Source organism: Panthera onca, chromosome A2, assembly GCF_046562875.1.
Source record: "Panthera onca isolate mPanOnc1 chromosome A2, mPanOnc1 haplotype 2, whole genome shotgun sequence".
In the NCBI taxonomy this organism is placed as follows: Eukaryota; Metazoa; Chordata; class Mammalia; order Carnivora; family Felidae; genus Panthera; species Panthera onca.
The window spans coordinates 77,485,083-77,505,158 of NC_138340.1; the positions used below are offsets into that span (position 1 = coordinate 77,485,083).

At 36.3% G+C, this 20,076-nt stretch overlaps 1 protein-coding gene across 1 annotated transcript in view; it reads left to right on the forward strand.

Annotated features, from left to right (window-relative positions):
- The window catches only part of COG5 (component of oligomeric golgi complex 5), a 319,388-nt gene that overhangs the window by 237,055 nt on the left and 62,257 nt on the right, over positions 1–20,076 (forward strand). Inside the window, exons 12-14 of the mRNA XM_078442554.2 lie at positions 7,732–7,936; positions 16,137–16,298; positions 18,478–18,577. Of these exons, the coding sequence (XP_078298680.1) occupies positions 7,732–7,936; positions 16,137–16,298; positions 18,478–18,577 (467 nt within the window). The remainder of the gene's footprint in view (positions 1–7,731; positions 7,937–16,136; positions 16,299–18,477; positions 18,578–20,076) is intronic.

Sequence of the window (20,076 nt, forward strand, 5' to 3'; positions counted from 1 at the left end):
GTTCATGCTTAGTAAGAAGAAGTTATAGGTATAATAAAATATAATCCAAGACAGTGAATTTACTTTATTAAAAAGGAAAGGGGCTTGAACTTGTCACCTTGAAAATTCAAAATAGCTTCTGTAGGAAATCTGCTTTAATTATCTATGGGTGAAAGTTATTTCCAAAATAACTTCTAAACTTTATGTCTGTTACTTTTCCGTTGTAGTTTCTAGGTAATAGTTGTTCACCAACCTGTTGGGTTATGATATATATGTTTTTTTTAAGTCTCAGTAGAAACAAGCAAAATAAACATTACCATTTTAAACTCTTTGAAATTAAAACATAATTCTTCTTTGTTATCTGATGATTTTCCCAGAATGTCTCATTTCCCTTTGCTTTATTTTTCTTCATAGTTCTTATCCCTTGCTAATATACACATATTATTTATTTATCATGTCTGGATCTCCTTCCCCCCATTAGAATGTAATCTCCATAAGATGCAAAATACTGTTTTGATCATGGCAGTATTTTCAATGGCCAAAAAAGTACCTGGCACACAGTAGGACATCAGTAAATCCTTGTTGACTGGAAGGAAGACAGGAAAAGAGGAAGGAATCAAGGAAGAATAAATGCCAGTGTCCTCTTTAAAAAGCTTAAGAATGTAACAAAAACTATTTTTTGAAATATGTTTGAAATATTCTGGCAAGTGACTCTTTTTAAAAACATTTAAACCCTTTGTGCAGTATTATTCCCTCAAAACTCTTAAGCAACTCAGGGAGATGATTCATACAATTAAGGGAACTACATGGTATATATCTGTAGTGCTTTGGAAAACAAAGTGTGAGTAAGAGTAACACTGAGGAGATATCTATATTTTAAGATTTAGAAGCTTGAATACTTGAAATGTATGCTAAAATTCATTTTCTTCACCTTTTTAAAAATACAGTGATAAATCAGGAATCTAGATGTCCTGAGAAATAGGGAGATAAGCGACCTGTATGAATTATGAGTACTTTTCTTTATTGTAGATTTTTTAAATGTTAGAATGATGTGAATATTAAATGAGATCTTTATTGTGATAGATTTCTTAAAAGTTAATGTATAACTTTATACACACACACACACACACACACACACTGAGGAGATACATCTCACACCCTCATGTAAAGTACCTTGTAGAATAAAAAAATTTTGTTTTAATGTTTATTTATTTTTGAGAGAGAGAGTATGAGTGGGAGAGGGGCAGAAAGAAAGAGAGAGAGAGAGATACACAGAATCAGAAGCAGGATCCAGTCTCTGAGCTGTCAGTACAGAGCCCAACACAGGGCTTGAACCCATGAACTGTGAGATGATGACCTGAGCCGAAGTTGGACATATATCCAACTGCGCCACCCGGGTGCCCCAGTACCTTGTAGGATTTTGAGCCCTACAACTGAAGCATGCTTTCAGTGTAGAGTTCTAATGAGCTAATACAAGGGACCATCCTAAACACCCTGTGTTTAGTACATAAAGACGAAAACTTGGAGTTTGCCCAAAAAGAGGAATAGTTCGTTGTTGAGAGTTTGAGAGGAGGAAGTTCTGAAAGTTTATATAACCTGGAGGGAGGTGAATCTTAGCCATCAAATAAGTTTTTGGAGACTTCCTTTGCAAGGACAAGTTTGATCATGTAATTCTCTAATAAAAATCTTTTATTGGTATATATATATCAAATCATTATATTGTACACCTTGAACTAACACAATGTTGTAAGTCAGTTACATCTCAAACTGAAAAAAAATAAATTTAAGAAGATTACAAAATTTTCATTGGTTCCCGTTATTTTTTTAAAAAAATCGTTTATCATATAACACTCATAAAGAAAAAGTGTGAGTATCATAATTGTACACCTAAATGAATTTTTCATATCTTAATATAGCTATGTAACCAAGAACAGCATCCAGATCAAGAAACAGGGTATTACCTAAACCAGAAGGTCCCCTCAACGTCTCCTAGTTTCTGCCTGCCCTTCTCCTAACAGTATTCATTTCTAATGACATAGATTTTTAAAAAATTATTATTTTATACAGATAAAATTAGCTGGTTTGTATTCTAGTGTTTGCTGTCTGATGTCTCTTGCTCAGCATGTTGCTAAGGTCCTCTATCTTGTTGCATGCACCCGTAGGTTGTTCTCAATGTCTTCAAATGTTCCATTCTGTGAATATATTATAAAATATTTATCTACCATATTATTTGTGGGCATTTGGGTGGTTTCCCATTTTTGAGCTATTTTAAGTAATGCTACTATTACAATACTGTCCTTTTTTTTATTGGGAATAAACCTGGGAACGGAAAATAGTTAGGTGGAGTAGACAGAATAACAGGCCTCATAGAGATTTGCATGCTTTATCTTACATGGCAAAAGAGATTTTGCAGATGTGATTTAAGAATCTTGAGTTGGAAAGACTGTCCTGGATCATCCAGGTGGGCCCACGATATTCACAGAGGCTCAAAAGGGTAAGGGTGGGGGGGTGGGGGGTGGCGCAGGAGAGTCAGAGGAGGAGGTGTGATCATTGGAACAGAAGTCAAAGTGACACAACTGGGGACCTCAGGCCAAGCAGTACAGGCAGGTGGGAAAGTCCGGGAAAAACAACTTTAGAACAGTCAGAAGGAACATAGTCAGAAGGAACAGTCAGCAGGTGCTAGAGAACTTGATTTTGGCTTAGACCAAATTTGTACTTCTGACCTCCAGGTCTGCAGGATAATACATTTATGTTGTTTTAAGCCCCCAAATTTGTGTTAATATGTTACAACAGCTATGGAAACGAATACGGGACATAATAGAATTTACACATGGTCAGCTTTAAGAGTTACTGCCAAAGAGTTTTCAAATGTTGTACCAAATTAACCTCTCACTGGCAACACTTCCGTGCTTCTGCTTTTCCCCATATCCTTGACGTTTGAATTGTCTGGTTTTTTTTTTCCCTTTAACCATTCTGGTGGACATTTAGTCAAATCATGTTGCAGTTTTAATTTTATTTCTTTAGTGATAAATGATACTCATTTTTTCCATGTATTTATATGCCATGTAGATATGCTCTTTTGCAAAGCTTCTATTCATTTCTATAGAATTCTTTCGTACTGATTCACAAGATTTTATTTACATATTCTGAATTATTTTTATTAGTTTCTTTTCTCCCCCTTTGGCAGTCTAGTTGCATATATGTAGGCTAATCATTTCAATTCATTCTAGGATTGGGTTGGATTGGGGTAATTGCAGTTTTAATAATACTCAGTCTGTCCCTAATTCTTCCTTTTTCTTGAGCTTGCTTCTCCCAGGCTTTTAATTGAGAGGTTAGAGGCTCTTTGTCTCCTCAGCCCTGAAATATTGAGTCTGATCTAGCACTGCCATTTGGATGTTTCCAGACAAATCTCTAACCTTTCACCTCATGAAACTTCAGAATCTGGTGAATGTCTTCCTGGGAAGGAAGAACTACCTATGTGGCGTGTTCTCTCCCCTCAGCTGGTCTTGGTTTCCTACGGTATGTTTCCACAAATATGAAGGATATTTTACCTCTACTCTCTGAAGTTTTAGACCTAGTTCCTCAGCTCCCCTTGCAACTCCATAACTCAGTAAATTTTCTGTGGGACACTAGGGTTGAGGGTCCTTAAGTTTCAAAATTTTTACTCCAGTCCCATGAACCACTAAAAACTCTGCTAGTTTGTTCTCCAGCAGAGCTTCTCTGCTTGGGCCAGGCTTGAGTTTATTAAAATATATATGGCTTCTTTAATGGAACCTTGGTGTGCCTCCACTCTTCTTTCCCCTTTACTCCCAGGGTACATTCCCAACATGACTTTTCTGGTCCCTTCTTATCTCTTCACTCATTTTTTTTTGCTTTCTAATATTTTATCTCTGTACTGGAGCTTTAATTTGTGAAGGAATCACCCTCTTTCTTCTCAGTATTTACAAACACCTGAAACACATGTGTATATCCTTCCCTTCACCTGGATAACTCACATTCATCGTTCCAATCTCAGTTTAGAGATGAAGTGTTCCCTGATGTCTCCCTCCCCATACACTTGTTCAGATATGAGTATGACACCCTCTGTCTGCTCCTGTAAAGCACTTTTTAGGTCCCCTTTAGTACTTATCCCGCTGTATTATAATGGCTCACCTCCTTGTTTGTCAGTATCTTCCACCAGGCTCTAGAAAAAGCTTATCTGTGTACCTCTGTTCCATATTACATTCCTGTCACAGAGCACAGTGCTCATTACATAATTGCCATTCTGTTGAAATGGATGCCCAAAGTGTTAAATTAATATTTAAATGCATTGAGAGATAGGAGGAAATGTGAAGACAAAAACTAAAAATAAAAGTACCTTTTATTAAAAAAAACAGTAAGTGCTTAAAAGTTAAATGAGATCCAAATATCAAGTACTTTTAGAAAACAAACAACAATATGTATGTATGAGAAACAGGGACCTGAGAGGATGACATAAAAATGTTGGGATGATTATCATAGAATATCAAATTAACTTTTACTTTTTTCCTTATACCTTATATATTTGGTCCTTTGCAACAAGTGTATCATCAGTTATAAAATAGGAAGCAGTTTTCATTGAGGTAAGAGGAGGAAAAAAACATGAGACTAAGATACTTAATTAAATCCTCCATAAGGATTTGTTGGTTGGATAAATGTGACCCACTAGTTACCGAAATGAATCAAGTGCTCAGAATTGAAGGGTAGAGTGAGATAAAAGGAGCTCAGAGAAAAAAAATCCCCAGTTTACCTCACATATCTGGGTAAATTCCAAGTGGATCAAAGAATTAAATATAAAATGTGAAATCACTCAAGGGATGGAAGAAAACATAAGTGAGTAAGCTAGGAATAGGGAAAGCTTCTAACTGATTGAACATTCAGAAGCAATTATGAAATGATTGAAAGTTTGATTATATTAAAGTTTTTACATGACGGAAAAAACCTTACACAAAATAAAAAGATGACAAACTTGAGAAACATTTTATAACTTACAAAAAAATATAATATAAAATAATATATGTATGATATATAGTAATATAAAAAGCTGCTAAAATGAGAAGTCAGAGGCCAATAACCCTCAAGAAAAAAAACGTAGATACCTCTTATTTGGAAAAGATGCTCAGTGTCCCCCATGAATTGAGAAATGCAAAGTGAAAGTACATAGAGATGCCATTTCTCATCTGTCAAGTTAGCAAAAAGTCAAAAAAGTTTAAAACCACATTCTGTTGACAAGACTGTGGGGCAACAGTCACTCCTCACACAGTGTGACTTCAAATACAAACCTTATGGAGGAGAGTTCGTGAGTGTCTAACAACAGATAAACCTTTGCTTTTTTACCCTGCAGTTCTACTTCTAAGGACCTATTCCATAGATGCACTAGCAAAACTATGAAAAGATGTTCACAAGACTGTTCATTGAATCATTATTTGGAATAGAACAAAACTGGAATAGCCCAAATGTTCCTCACAAGGGGATTAAACAAAGTGTGGTGCATCCATAGATTGGAATGCCATGTAGCTTTTGAAAAAGGAAGAGGAAGAGGCAAAAAAAAAAAAAAAAAAGACTGAAGAATATCTCCAAGATATATTAAGTTAAAAAAAAGTGAAAAGATACGTGTGCAGTGTGCTATTGTTTACCTAAGAAAGGGAGTGGTGTAAATATACCGTTTTGCTTATTTTTTAAGAAATGGAAGGATAAGTCATAAAATCCAGAAAAATGATTACCAGTAGTAGGGGAGGGGATGTGTGAAGAATGCATTGGAGAGACCAAGGATAAAAGCTAGACTTCTTTGAATATACTTGGTTGTGTAGATTTAACTTTGAAGTCATATGAATATTTTATGTAGTTCTAAAATGGAATGAAAGTGAAAGGAGAAATTACTAAAAATCAAAAGTAAAATGGAAAATCTTAATGCAAATGTTTGTCCAGGACATGGAGAGGCACTCTTTCATTTGACTTTTTACTTTACTCTTTTGACAGCTTTGTAGTAATTTGTTTTTTAGCCTTATTGGGATATATTTAAAGGACAGCAAGAACGTCCCCCCAAAACCCATGAACTCTTTTCAGTAATCATGTTACTGATAGTTTATTAATGATTAATTATTAATCATGGTTACTGATGGTATTATTACCATTATTCTCAGACTATTGTGTGTGCTCAGTGGAATGGATACTTGGTTGCTGTGAAGAAAGCTGAAAACTGGAAACGTTTATAGGGAAATGGAGGATAAGAAGTTGAAAGGAGTTTTTTTTTTTTTCTTTTTGGTGACCTTTATTTTTTTCTGTGAGATAATGGGGGCAGTCATCTTCATATTGTAAGTGGATTCAAGATTAGCTAGTTAGGTTGGAGGAGAATATGTATGCTTTATATTCCTGCTAAAAGGGATGGTTGGGGGATAGAACGCACACCCCGTTGATAGATTCTATAACTTTGTGTTGCTGTTATTATGTAAAAAAAACAAAACCAAAAGCAAACAACTAAGAAACCTCCTAGGGACCATAGCCAGATATAGCCAGACAATTATTCTACCCTAATTATATGGATATATAGTTTGCACAAGGGGATAACCTCAGGTGGTTGTTTTTGTTTTTTTAAGTCTCATTCTCCAAAACTTAAATGTTTTAGGCTTTGGTCAGATTTTCCATCCAAAGCTTGCATTTTAATCTCAAAGAGAGTTTCTCTGAGTTTTATAAAAGTCTGAATAGGAGAGAATATTTACAAATGATATATCTAGTAAGGGGTTACTATCCAATATTTAAAAAGAACTCATACAACTCAGCACCAAAAAACAAACAAACAAAAAAAACCCAAACCAAAAACAAATAATCTGATTAAACATGGGCAGAGGACCTGGATAGACATTTTTCCATAGAAGACATACCAACAGGTACATGAAAAGATGCTCAGCATCACTAATCATCAGGGAAATGCACTGATGCATTTCCACAGTGAGCTGTCACCTCACATCTGTCAGAATGGCTAGAATCAAAAAGGCAAGAAATAACAAGTGATTAGGATGTGGAGAAAAAGGAACCTTTGTAACACTGTTGGGAATGTAAATTGGTGCAGCCACTGTGGAAAATCTTAGGTTCCTCAAAAAAACTAAAAATAGAACTGTCATATGATCTGGCAATTCTACTTCTGGGTATTTATCTAGGATTTTTAAAGATATCTTTTGGTTACTAATTTCTAATCTAGAACATACTTTGTATAACTGGAAACTTTTTACATTTATTCAGACTCTTTTATGGCATCAGATATTGTTGACTTGGTAAATGACTGATGTGCACGGCATAATGTGTGCTTTGCTCTTTTGGGTGAGGTATTCTATAAGTGTCAACTAAGTAAACTTTGGATGTTTGAGTTTTCTGTATGCTTATTGATTTTCTGGGTACTTGGTTTTTTCAATTCTTCAGAGAGAAGAAATTGAAATTTTCAATTATAATTGTTGATTGGTCTGTTTTCTTATAGATTAAATTTCAAAATATATGCTTCATATATCAAATGCAGTAAACAGTTTAGGAGGAAAATTATTCTTTAAATAATTTTTACTAGCATTAATTAAAATTACTTCTTAAGTAAATTTTACTAGCCTTATTTTGAAAAGCCTCATTAGAATATATCTTTGGTTTGTCCTATGGTATAGGCTGTTTGTAGCATTACTATATACAAAAGAAAATTTATTTGCTACATTTTATTGTTTATCTTATCCATGTTCTTGTTTTGCTTGGCAGCGTCTATGTTTTTGAAACAGGCATTTGAAGGAGAATACCCTAAATTGTTACGTCTTTATAATGACTTATGGAAGCGTCTCCAACAATACAGCCAAAATATTCAAGGAAAGTTTAATGCAGGTGGAACTGCAGACGTCTGCGTTGACCTACAACACATTGGAGATGATGCACAAGACATATTCATAGCAAAGAAGCCAAATTATGAGTACGTTTATTTGATCAAACCTATTTGTTGTCATGATAAGGATTTTATCTACTGTTTTTATTATAAACTAGAAATTGAGGATGTGCTAATCTTCTAAATATTTGTAATGATCATTATTTATATGTATACCTTAGAAGACTTTGCAACTCTTCAGTGAGAAGTCAGGCTTCATCCTTAATTGAGCAGCCTGGTTCCTAACTGGAATCTGATGTAAAGTATAGCACCCAGTAGGGTAGGTAGAAGCTAGGAGACGAGCAGATGTGGTCACTGTCTTTTAAATGATAATATACCTCTAATTGCATCAGATAGTATCATTATTGATGCACCAGTGGCATCAACATGATCTAAAAGGAACTGGTATGTTCAGGAGGGAAATAAATCGTATGCTGAGATAGCTTCTCAGTCTGGTAAGAAAAAACTGAGTATAGTCACATTTACACTTGAAATCTCTTAGCTCCACTCATAAAGTACAGTATATTTAGGCACCATATTTAGGCATCATATTTAGGCACCACTTTGGAAAACAGTATACCATCTCAGTAAGTTTAAACCAGCCAGATTTTCTCCTAAATTGAATTATATTATTTTCAGATTTCTATTTGAACAGCAAACTGGCTTGTACATTTTCTTCAAACACTAGAATCATTTATTTTGACAAGGCTGCTCAGGTAACAGCAAATTCTTATCACCCACCTTGTAAAAAAAAAAGTTGGGTAGATTTAAATGTTTCTCTTTCAATTTTTATTTTTCTAAATACTTAAATTGTGTCCACTGTAGTAAGAAGTTCTGACTGAGGAAATATAGGATGTAGAAGTTTTCATTAGCAAGACAAATGGCAGGACTCTAGGCTGGAAAGATAGAATGAGACTATACTCTTTTCTTCAGTAATTCATCTATGCTAAACATGGAAACTAGATAAGAACTAAAGGAAGAGGAGACAAGAAAACTGACCTCATATCTGTTGATCTACAAAGATATAAAATAAGTTTTTTTAAGTATAAAAAATAGAATATATAGTATTATGCTATTTTTGTCTTAGTTTTATTTTTAAGTCTTTATTCGTGTACCAAAAAAGACCTGAAAGTATATACAACAAATGGTGATAGTGGTTTATCTCCTGGAGGTAGAATTTTTGTTTTGTATTTTGTGCTTTTCTTTAAAATTAAAAAGGGATGGAAGTAAGGCTGTAAATTCAAAGGAGAGAAAAAAATCAGAGAGGAAAAACATTCTGTGTTTTGACTAATGGGGTCGCACTGTCACCCTTTGTAGGTCAAATTCAATAAAGTAGTTGGTGCAGGGGAGGAGGTATCCATATACTAAAAAGCCAAAAAAATCATGAGGGTAGTAAGGAAACAGATACATTGGGTTATAAATATTCTTTTGAGAAGTAAGGTAGAGAAGAAAACATGAATTTGACCATGTTAACTGAGCTAAAGGAAAGTTCTTGTCTTTTGTTTTTAATGATAGAGGGAGTGTTGACAGTGTTTCTAAATAGAAGTAGCCAGTGGAGAGGGAAAGAGATAGGAGATGCAAGAATGGAGAGAGGTAATGAATGGGACAGGGGCCTAAAAAATTAGAGTAAGGACACAAATAGCCAGGTTAGCATTTTTATCATTCACTATTCATGCTCAATTTTGGGTAGTGGTAATTTGCTGTGAAGAAAATAGAATAAGATGATGCGATAGAGTGCCATATATATAGGGTGATCAGGGACGAGCTCTATGAGTAGGTGACATTTGACATGAGATCTGCATAATGTGAAGGAATCAGCCATGGAAGATTTGGAGTAAGATATTTGCAGGCAGAGAGAACAGCAAATTTAGAGTCCTTGAGAATCAAGGTGGAGAGATTGAGGAGTAGAAAGCTAGAACACAGTGAGCAAGAAGGAGAGGGGTACAACATGGGGTTAGAGAGGAAGGGAAGTGTAAGACCATGTAGGACCACAGGCTATGGTATGGATTCAAATACAGTGGAAATCATTGCTTTTAAAAGAGGAATAATGTGAATTGATAAACCTTTTAAAATTACCACTCTGGCTTCTATGTGGACAGCTTGGAGGGGAGGTGTTACCACAGAGAAGGAAAAGTAGAAAATGGGAGCTATTTTGTTTGACTGGACAAGGAATGATAATGGCTTGGATTAGGATGAGAGGAAGAGATGGAGAGAATTGCTCAGATTGATTCAAGATATTCGAGGGCAGGCCAATAGAACTTGCTGGTAGATTGGATCTGAGAAGAAAAGAAGAATCAAGGATACTTGGATAAGTAAGTCTGAAGTGATAAAGTTGTTAGGAGTTGTTAAAAAGGTAGCTGAATGTGAATCATATTTGGGAGTCATCATTTTGTAGATTTTTAAGATCAAGGGATTAGAGGAGATTCTATAGGAAAAGATGTATATAAAGAGAAAAAAGAACCCTGGCCCAAGATAGGCACTCCAGAGTTGAGCAGAAGAGTGGCAACCTACAAAGGGGACACTAAGAGAAAAATGGTGAGATGACAGGAACCCCAAGGAATGAGTTCATTTAAGTTGGAGGAGGACTTGTTCACTGTGTCACACGCTATTGAGAAGTTGACCTCTTGATATGGCAAAGTAAGGCTGTTTGAGGTCTAGGTATGGAATGGTGGGTACAAAAGTATTGTTAGAATGGATGAAAGACAAAATGGGAGAAGATTGACTTCTGGGGCGACAGCACCATCTACTCCACTGACCTACCCCCGGTGAAACTGGTGAAAACTGCAAACAGTTTTTTTTGTTTTTTTTGTTTTTTTTTTAATTCTCTGGAAAGGGTACTAAAGAAAAATCAACTACTCAAGAAAATCTATGGGAGTACCTGGGTGGCTTAGTTGGTTAAGTGTCCCACTCTTGATTTTGGCTCAGGTTGCGATCTCACATTTGCAGGTTTGAGCCCCACGTTGGGCTCTGTTCTCAGTGCAGAGCCTGCTTATGATTCTCTCTTTCTCCCTCTCTGCCTCCCCCTCCCCCCCAAAATTCTGTGAACATTCAGTGAGAATTTTGTAAGAGCGTGTGATGTTTGAAACAAGAATGTTTCCTCCCTTCATCCTCCCTCCTCCCTGCTCAGCAAGGCATAGACTCCTCTCCAGACTGCAGCAGCCAAGAGCAAAGGGCTCCCTCTCCCCACAGCTTCAACAGGAGAGCTTTATTCCTGGGAGGAGCAGAACCTCAGTGTTTCTCATTCTTCCCTCAGCTCTCTGTAGCTGAGGCTAAGTCTCAAGCAGATGAGATCAGTAGGTGGGTGCTTCCTTATAGTGAACTACCCTCACTGAAGGAGTGCAGTCTCTATCTTGTTGGACTCCCTGAAAATACTGGGGCCCCAATAAATCTTCCCCTGGCTTTTAAAATAGTGGTTCCATGTCAGGAAAGGCAAACTGAGAGGCCCTCAGGCTGCTGCCCACTTACCCCTAACCCCTGCCAAGTTCCTCCAGTGAGGTGTCACTTAGAAGCTCACCATTTTCTCCATCTCTAGCTCCAGAACTCTGGCACAAAAATTCTCCTGGGGGAAGAAACAAGCAGCTAAAAAGCTAGCTCCTAATCTCCTTCCAAAGTAACTGACATTATTTGCAACTTGAGGACATTTTCAAAAACAGTGGAGGTTGTGGTGAGGGGCAGGGGGAGGATATTCATGGCTCTAATGAAGATGCAGATTATACTATAGGCCAGCTAGCTCATAAGAGAGATCTGTGGAATAAGAAAACTGGAAAGAGCTCTTGGAGGTCAGATTATCAAACATGACCTCAGAAATTATTCTATCAAAGGAGCTACGATTAGATGGGATTCGTTTGGAAAGGAGTTTATGGTTCACAGCATTGTTAAAAACAGTAGAGCAATCTGTGGCCACTGAGTGTGGTCAGGGAAAGAGAGGAAACAGAACTCTGTTAAGACCACTGTTACCCCTGGGTGACTATGCGCATCCTCAAAGCTCTGCCCCTCTGTGGTGCAACATCAAAGGTTTTGCACTGTAAGGGAGAAAGAAACTTCACAAAAATAATCCAGCCAGTCACTAAACATGCAAATAACAATAACAAGCCTCAGAGGTGTAGCGATCTAGTACCCAGAGTTGCAATAATATATTATCAGAAATGTGCAGTTTGTAACAAAAATTATGAGGCATACAAAGGAACATAACAGCGTGACCCAGAGACTGGCTGTGAGAGTGACCAAACATTAGATTTAATATAATAAGACTTCACATTAGCCATAGAAAATTGTTGACAGAACTAAAGGAAAATATGATTAAGTAAAGGACTATATGATGGCAATGTTGCCATAGAGAATAGAGAATATCCATAAAAAGATGAAAATTATAAAAAAAATCAAAAAGAAGGGCTGGAATTGAATAGCTTAGTAATTGAAATTTAAAAAATCACTAGAGGGATTCAACAATAGATTTGAATTGACATTAAAAAGAACTAGCCAGGGGGTGACTGGGTGGCTCAGTTGGGTAAGCATCTGACTCTTGACTTCAGCTCAGGTCATGATCTCACACTCATGAGATCAAGCCCCATGTGGGGTTCTGCACTGCTTGGGATTCTCTCTCTCTCCCTTTCTCTCTCGGCCTCTCCACCTCTGAAAGAAAGAAAGGAAGGAAAGGAAGGGGAAGGAAGGAAGGAAGGAAGGAAGGAAGGAAGAAAGAAAGAAAGAAAGAAAGAAAGAAAGAAAAGAAAGAAAGGAAGGAAGGAAGGAGGGAGGGAGGGAGGAGGGAGGAAAAAGGAACGAAGTACTAATACCTGCTACAACATGGATGAAACTCGAAGACATTCTGCTGAGTGAAAGAAGCCAGTCACAAAAATCATACACTGTATGATCCCATTCATATGAAAGTCTAGAATAGCAAATTATGGAGATAAAAACTAGTATTAGTAGTTGGTTAGGATTGGGGTTGGAGTAAGGGGTTAAAGGGGCTATAATTGAAGAGTATAGTTTCTTTTTGAGGTGATGAAAATGTTCTAAAACTGAGTATGGTGATGGTTGTGCCTATCTGTGGCTATCCGAAAAATTGTACACTTTAAAATTGGTTTGAATTGTACACTTTAAAAATGGTTGAATGTGGGGACACCCATGTGGCTCAGTCAGTTGGGCATCCGACTTTGGCTGAGGTCATGACCTCACGGTTTGTGAGTTCAAACCCTGTGTCGGGCTCTGTGCCAACACCTCAGAGCCTGGAGCCTGCTTCAGATTCTGTGTCTCCGTCTCTCTTTGCCCTTCCCCTGCTCGTGCTCTCTTTCTCGCTCAAGAATAAATAAACATTTAAAAAAAATTTTTAAAAACGGTTGAATATGACTTCCAAATGTGAATTATCTTTCAGTTTTTAAAAAAGCAGTTTTTTAAAGAATGGGAAAGGAGGAAGTAGATGCAGTTCTTCAAAGAAGTTTAGATAGAAAAAGGAGTAAAGCTACTTTATTCTTTGACATAATAGGAAAATCACAGAGGATAGATACAGTTACAAAGAAAGAAAAAAGCTAGGGAAGTCCAAGGTGATGAAGGCTATTGCCAGTGGTTTGGTCTTAGAATAAAGTAGCAGCAAATGGTCACCTATAGAGAGCAGGGGCTGCTAGTGCGGAATTTCAAGTTAATACCTTGCGCTTTAGGTCTCTTGAAAGTAAGGGGTTAGCATAAATGTATAATAGATACAATTTTCTTTTTCTCTGCAAAATGTGGGTAGCGTAGCAGCAGGTACAGAAATCATCTAAATAAGATATTCTTAGAGCTTTGAAAGGAAGATGAATTAGAAAAATCAAGATGCTAATGAGAGTACCTTGAAATGGTTGGCTGCGGATAGAGGGTAGACTGGTGAATATCATGATGGAGTAGGAGAGTCAGAAAAGGTTCCATAGCATTGATTGCAGTAAGGTCTAAGAGCAAGTTCTTTTGAGTAAAATCTCGCTCCTTTATTGACATAAAAAGCCTGGCATGATATTTTCCATCTATTTTCTGTTTGACTTCATCTTGTACCATTCTCCTATCACTGAGGTGCTTGCTTCTCTAAGTTTTTAGCCAACAAAGCCAGGTGTGGCCCCTCCTCAGGGCCTTTGTACTTCCTGTTTTCTTTGCATGGAAATCAACATCGCTTTGCTCGCTCTTTTCCTTCAGATGTGCTCAGCAAACCTTCTTTTGCCTTATCCTGTACAATATAGGATGAAAAAAAATGAGAAAGTCATCTAAACACATTGTTTCTGGCTTACTTTATTTTTCTCTTAAAACTTATAACTCATATTCCATATTTAAATCATTTAAAAATTTGTATTTTTCTGAGTATCTTATTAGCAACGTTAAGCTTCTCATTTAGTGAGCGGTAAGAGGACAGGGAATTTTAATTGACTTTACTACTATATTTCCCACATCTAGGAAGTATCTGGCAAATCGGAGAGACTTAATAGTATAGAGGGAAGGAGATGGGGAAAGTTGAGGGTGTGAAAAGTTGTCTTCAAGGTTGGAGAGCAAGAAGTAGAGCAGTTCAAAAGGATGACTCAAATATGGAAGCTTCATAGTAAAGCTAAAATAAAAGTAGACTTCTAATACAAGATAGGTTTCAGGAAAGTTATCAGTTTCGACGTTGTAGTCACCAAGAATCTTCACTGCAATTCGGAGACCAGGAAGAGTGTTAGTACTTACAATTCAGAACTGAAATGTCTGCAGAAGAGGAAAGAGGCTTCTTAAGGTCAGTAAATGACAGGAGCAAAAACAGAACACATTTAAGTAGATGGTGTGGACTTCAATAAAGGATTGCCTCTGGCAGATTAAGACACTAGTTCCTCCCTGTTCCATTGTGTTCTATCTTCACCTATTACAGAAAACACTATAGTTAGCACTCTACCTGCACATTTCTTCACTGCCTTGTAAAGTGCTTTTAATCTACATCTTCCCAGCACTTAACAAGGGCCTGGGACATGGTATTCTCAGCAAATATGTGCTGAGGGAAATACTTGTTGAATGAGAAATGTTAAGAGATAACTATGGAATTATGATGTACGAGCCAAGAGCATTGTGACCTCTAGGGCTTGTTAGTTGGCCAGAAAGGGTGGGAAGGGAGAAATCCAGTTTTCCTAAATTACATGAAGGAGCAGGTCAGATGTTTTCAAGGTTAACACTTAGAATGAAGGGAGATTTGTTTAAAAAAATAAATAAATATGGGGCGCCTGGGTGGCTCAGTCGGTTAAGCGGCCGACTTCAGCTCAGGTCATGATCTCGCAGTCCGTGAGTTCGAGCCCCGCGTTGGGCTCTGTGCTGACAGCTCAGAGCCTGGAGCCTGTTTCAGATTCTGTGTCTCCCTCTCTCTGACCCTCCCCTGTTCATGCTCTGTCTCTCCCTGTCTCAAAAATAAATAAAACGTTCAAAAAAATTTAAAAAAAATAAATAAATAAAGACAATGGAAGGACTGGTAGAAGGGTTATAAACAAGGGCCATGTAAGGAGATGCAGAGTTAATTATAGGAATAAGAAAGCAAATGGAAATAATGGTTATAGACATTTGATAATAATTGTCAAAGGAAAAATATAAGACCCAATAGTTGGACTGCTAAATGAAAATGCAAATAATTTAAGACATGGGAAGATGAAAGAGGAAAGAAGGACGTTCTGGTTTGTGAGAAATATTATAAAACAATTAGCTTAGAACCCCAATTGGGAGTATTTATGTGACTGTAGGACTTTGACAAACACTTTTTATTTTGTCCTCGTTCTGTTAGTTTGGCATGGGAAGGCTGATAAAAGCCTAGACCCTGTGAACTTCCCTCTCAGTGAGCTCCCTGGGAAATGGCAGCTGTGGCACAAAGGGTCAAGTGAGTGGAGCAGGTTTCTACACACCTGGCTCTCTCGTGAGGCTTTCAGACTCTCTAGAATCTGGATTTCCTCCACAAAGGCATAGCCCCATTAGAATTAAAAAGATTTTACATTGTTATTCTCTTAGTTTCAAATGACGGTACAAATACAGTAGATACCAATATAAATTGTATTACATTTATATGTAGGACTTATGTATAGGTTAAGATGTTTAGTTCTTAACACATGTTTAGTCATGAAATGTATTTGTAAATATTTAAATTTTTAAAATTTTTCCTTTTTGTTCATAGAGAGTTACATTTTATATAGAGGATAGATTTTTAAGAAAGGCATTCACACTCCAATACAGTAGCATTTAGTTTTATATAATCTGAATTCATTTTTAATACATTTTGTTCCCACAGCCCCGAAAAGGCTTTGAAAGACTCACTGCAACCCTATGAAGCTGCTTATTTATCAAAATCTTTATCTCGACTCTTTGATCCTATCAACTTGGTTTTTCCCCCTGGTGGTCGCAATCCTCCTTCTGCAGATGAACTTGAAGGTATAATTAAAACTATAGCAAGGTACGGATTTTTATGTAATGACATGCTATAAAATGCCTGCCACATTTGTTAGTGATGTTTTAATTTACTTCAAATTATTCAAGTAATTAGTCCTGCAATTAAATCAAGGGGTTTGCAGTGAATCAGTGCACATACAGAAAGTACTTAAGATTCCAATTAATAAAACCCTTTAAATACAGTCTAAAAATAGCTTATAATTATTCTGTATCTTGTCAAGGATGAAAAGTAAACCTAATTTTTATGCCATAGTAAATATCCAGTGTTACACAGTAAAATAGCATAAAAATAATTTTACAAATTGATAAAGTATAGAGCTTAATGTTTTTTATCTTAAGTCCATAAAGTACTTCATGCACAGGATATTACAATCTTGATTAGCCTACCTGTGTGTGTGGCTATTTTGAGCTTCCTAAGTAAACATGACAGCTTTTAAAATGCTCAAAAGGTGAGGTATCCTGGTAGAGGTGCTACCTGAATGCTTGCAGACGATATAATTGTACTGGTGCCTTAGACATTTACAGTTACCCAGATTCATCTGCAGTTAAGACTGTCTCAGCTCCTATCATAGCTAACAAGTTGTCCTAACAGGAGGTCTGTACATTTGTAGATGAACATTTTGAGAAATAAAATAGTAGTTCAGGCAATATAGGATCAAAGTATAGAACTGTCTAGATGGTGTTAGACTACACATTTGAAGGTGGCGATTCTGAGGCATGTGAGAGTAAGACTAAGAAGCCACCGGTATAATGTCCACAAGCATATATCCAGCTGCAAGTGTACCTTACCTACGCAGTGTCTAAATTGCTCTGCATCTTGATCTTAAATCTTTTCACAATTATCATGACTTTTCCAAAGTCCTAATTCTAGATTGTTTTTACCCTCCGGTCTCTGTTAGGTCTCTGTTAATCTTTTTGGTTTGGTAGTGACAACAGTAGTCTTGGATTCAACCTGATCTTTTGACCTATTTATGAAAATATTAAAGGGGCATCTCTCCCATTCCTCTGGACAGTTTGACAATGCTGTAATCAAATACAACATGGAGCTCGAAGAAGCATGGTTATGCCCAGTATTCAGTAGAACTTAAAAGTCACCATTAATAATGTCTCACTATTTATAAAGTACATTTTTATGGCACACAATATACACTAGTGTTGTTTCAAAGTCTTTCACTTTCTTGATAAAGAGAATCTGTTAAGTGCCAAGATTTGTTTGCTACTTCAGACACAATAATTATCTTTTCCTGCTTTCTACCTATATATGGGGTTTTGTGCAGTTTTGAACTCCTAGTATTTTTCCATGGTCTTGGTAAATACTTTTTTTTTTTTTTTTTTTTTTTTTTTTTGGCATTCAGCTCAAACATCTCAATCCATTGTTAAAGTTGAAAATAAATATGACAAGGAAACACTTCAAGAATCCAAATTTTAAATTTTCAAATTAGGGGGTGCCTGGGTGACTAAGTCAATTGAGTGTATGACTCTTGATTTTGGCTCAAAATCCCAGGGTTGTGGGGTTGAGCCCTGCATTGGGCTCCACACTGAGCATGGAGCCTGTTTAGGATTCTCTTTCTCTCTCCCTCCTCCCCCTTTCCCTAGGGCTCGCTCTCTCTCTCTCTCTCTCTCTCTCTCTCAAATAAAAGATAAATAAATAAAATAAAATTTCACATTCTATCTTTGTTATGCTTTTAATGTATTTAAAAAGCTACTCTACAAAATAGCATGAATTGGCATAATTTCTACAGAAACTGAACATCTTTATGTATCATGTGTAATTTATATTTTTAGCCTCTGTCCTTCCAAGGTCATCATTTCCATTCAAAAGCTGTCATTTCCTTGCAGATGTCTGTGATATGCAGTGTCTCTAATTGCACTTATCAGTATTAACAAGAGTGCTACTTTAAAAATCTGTACACAATTTACTCTCTTAATCACAGCCTGAACCCACACATGATGTGCTTTTATTAATGAGAAACTGGTCATTAACCAAACCATCTCAAAGCACTTTTTCTTAATGCTGAATTTAGAAAGAAAAATGAAACAATGCAACCAATTCTTGGAAGCAGTCAGTGAAGTCTATAAAAAGAATCACCACATTGCTTATTGGGTTTAAGTTTATATGTTGTCCTTTACTTTGTTGATGAACTATGTTGCTAATAATTAAAGTCTGTTTTTGTTTTCTCCAGTGAACTAAATGTAGCTGCTGTAGACGCAGACCTCACAATAGCTGTGTCTAAAAACGTGGCAAAGACCATCCAGTTATACGGTGTAAAATCGGAGCAGCTTGTAAGTGATATATATCCCTTCTGGAAACTTTAATGATTTTGCTTAAAATTGCTAATTATACTTGCCTAAGTATAAATATTGAATTGACTGAATATTAATTTACTGGTGTTTTTACTTTAGTGAAATTTTGAAACTTTCTGATGAATTTGAACCAAAGAAAAGTTGGATCTGGTAAAAAGTGATCCTCCTACCATTGTTATACTTTTACAGTGCAAGAAAGTTTTATAAGGTTTTAAAAACAAAACGAAACAAAACAAATGCCTGTACTGGGGTGCCTGGGTGGCTCAGTCAGTTAAGCATCAGAGTCTTGGTTTCAGCCCAGGTCATGATCTCACAGTCCGTGGGATCAAGCCCCGCGTTGGGCTCTGTGCTGACAGCATGGAGCCTGCTTGGGATTCTCTCTCTCTCTGCCCTTCCCCCACTCACACTGTCTCTCGGTCTTTCTCTGAAACATTTTTTAAAAATGCCTGTACTACCTTATAGTCTAATTATATATATATATATATATTTAATATAATTATCTCAGATTGATCAAAATTCCCCTCTGGTGTGACTGCTCACCTAGATACCATTCTTGCAGTTACCTATTGTGAAACTGACTTGAACTGTTAAAAAAAATGATCAGAGGAAGTGAACTGCTTAAAACTGTAATAAAAAATGTTGATTTACTTTTGAAAAGTTTTAACCATAGAGCGTGGAAGTTTAACCCTAAAATAATTTTGTTTGAAAGATTATTTTATTTGTATTTAAAATAATAGCTAAATTACTGAATCATGATCCTAATTCTATGCATTAATGTTTTAAAGTTAAGTACACATATTTAACTAGTATATATGTATGCTAACTGAAATCCAAATATTAAGGCTTTAATATATTTTCATCTGTATTGATTGATTAATTTTAAGGAATGTGCCAGAATCTCTATGGTCTTTACAGAGGTGACCAACCATGTTTTCAGTTTAGCCTCTGATTGCTCCCAAATCAAACATCATAAAATGAAGTAATCTGATTTTACCTATATGCTTGTAGTTCTAGTTGGTTCTGGAATGATATTTCGGGTACATTGGTAGCAAATTGAACTGAAAGAATTTGCATAAAATGATGGTTGGTGGTAACGATCATAAGGCTTCTTTCAGTTCCAACGGATGGCCAGATTTTGTTTGCATATTAATGTGCTATTTTCCATTCAGTTGTTCTTATAGCCTTGATAAGCAATTTAGGAGCATCTTTTTAAAACTTTATTGAAAACTGGTCCTACAGAGACCATGGAAGCTCTTTATAGGTAATTAGTTGACTAATTTTTCTCTCAAACTTTTTAAATAGAAGCTTTATTATGATATTCATTGCTTTAAAAAACATTTGTTGCTATAAATGAAATTCAGTATTACATCCAATAGAGTTTGTTATAGTTACTGAAAATGTCAGGAAAAAAAATCATTCGATGGTCCCACCTGAGGACAGCATGATAAGGAAGAGCCAGCATATGTATAGAAAATACT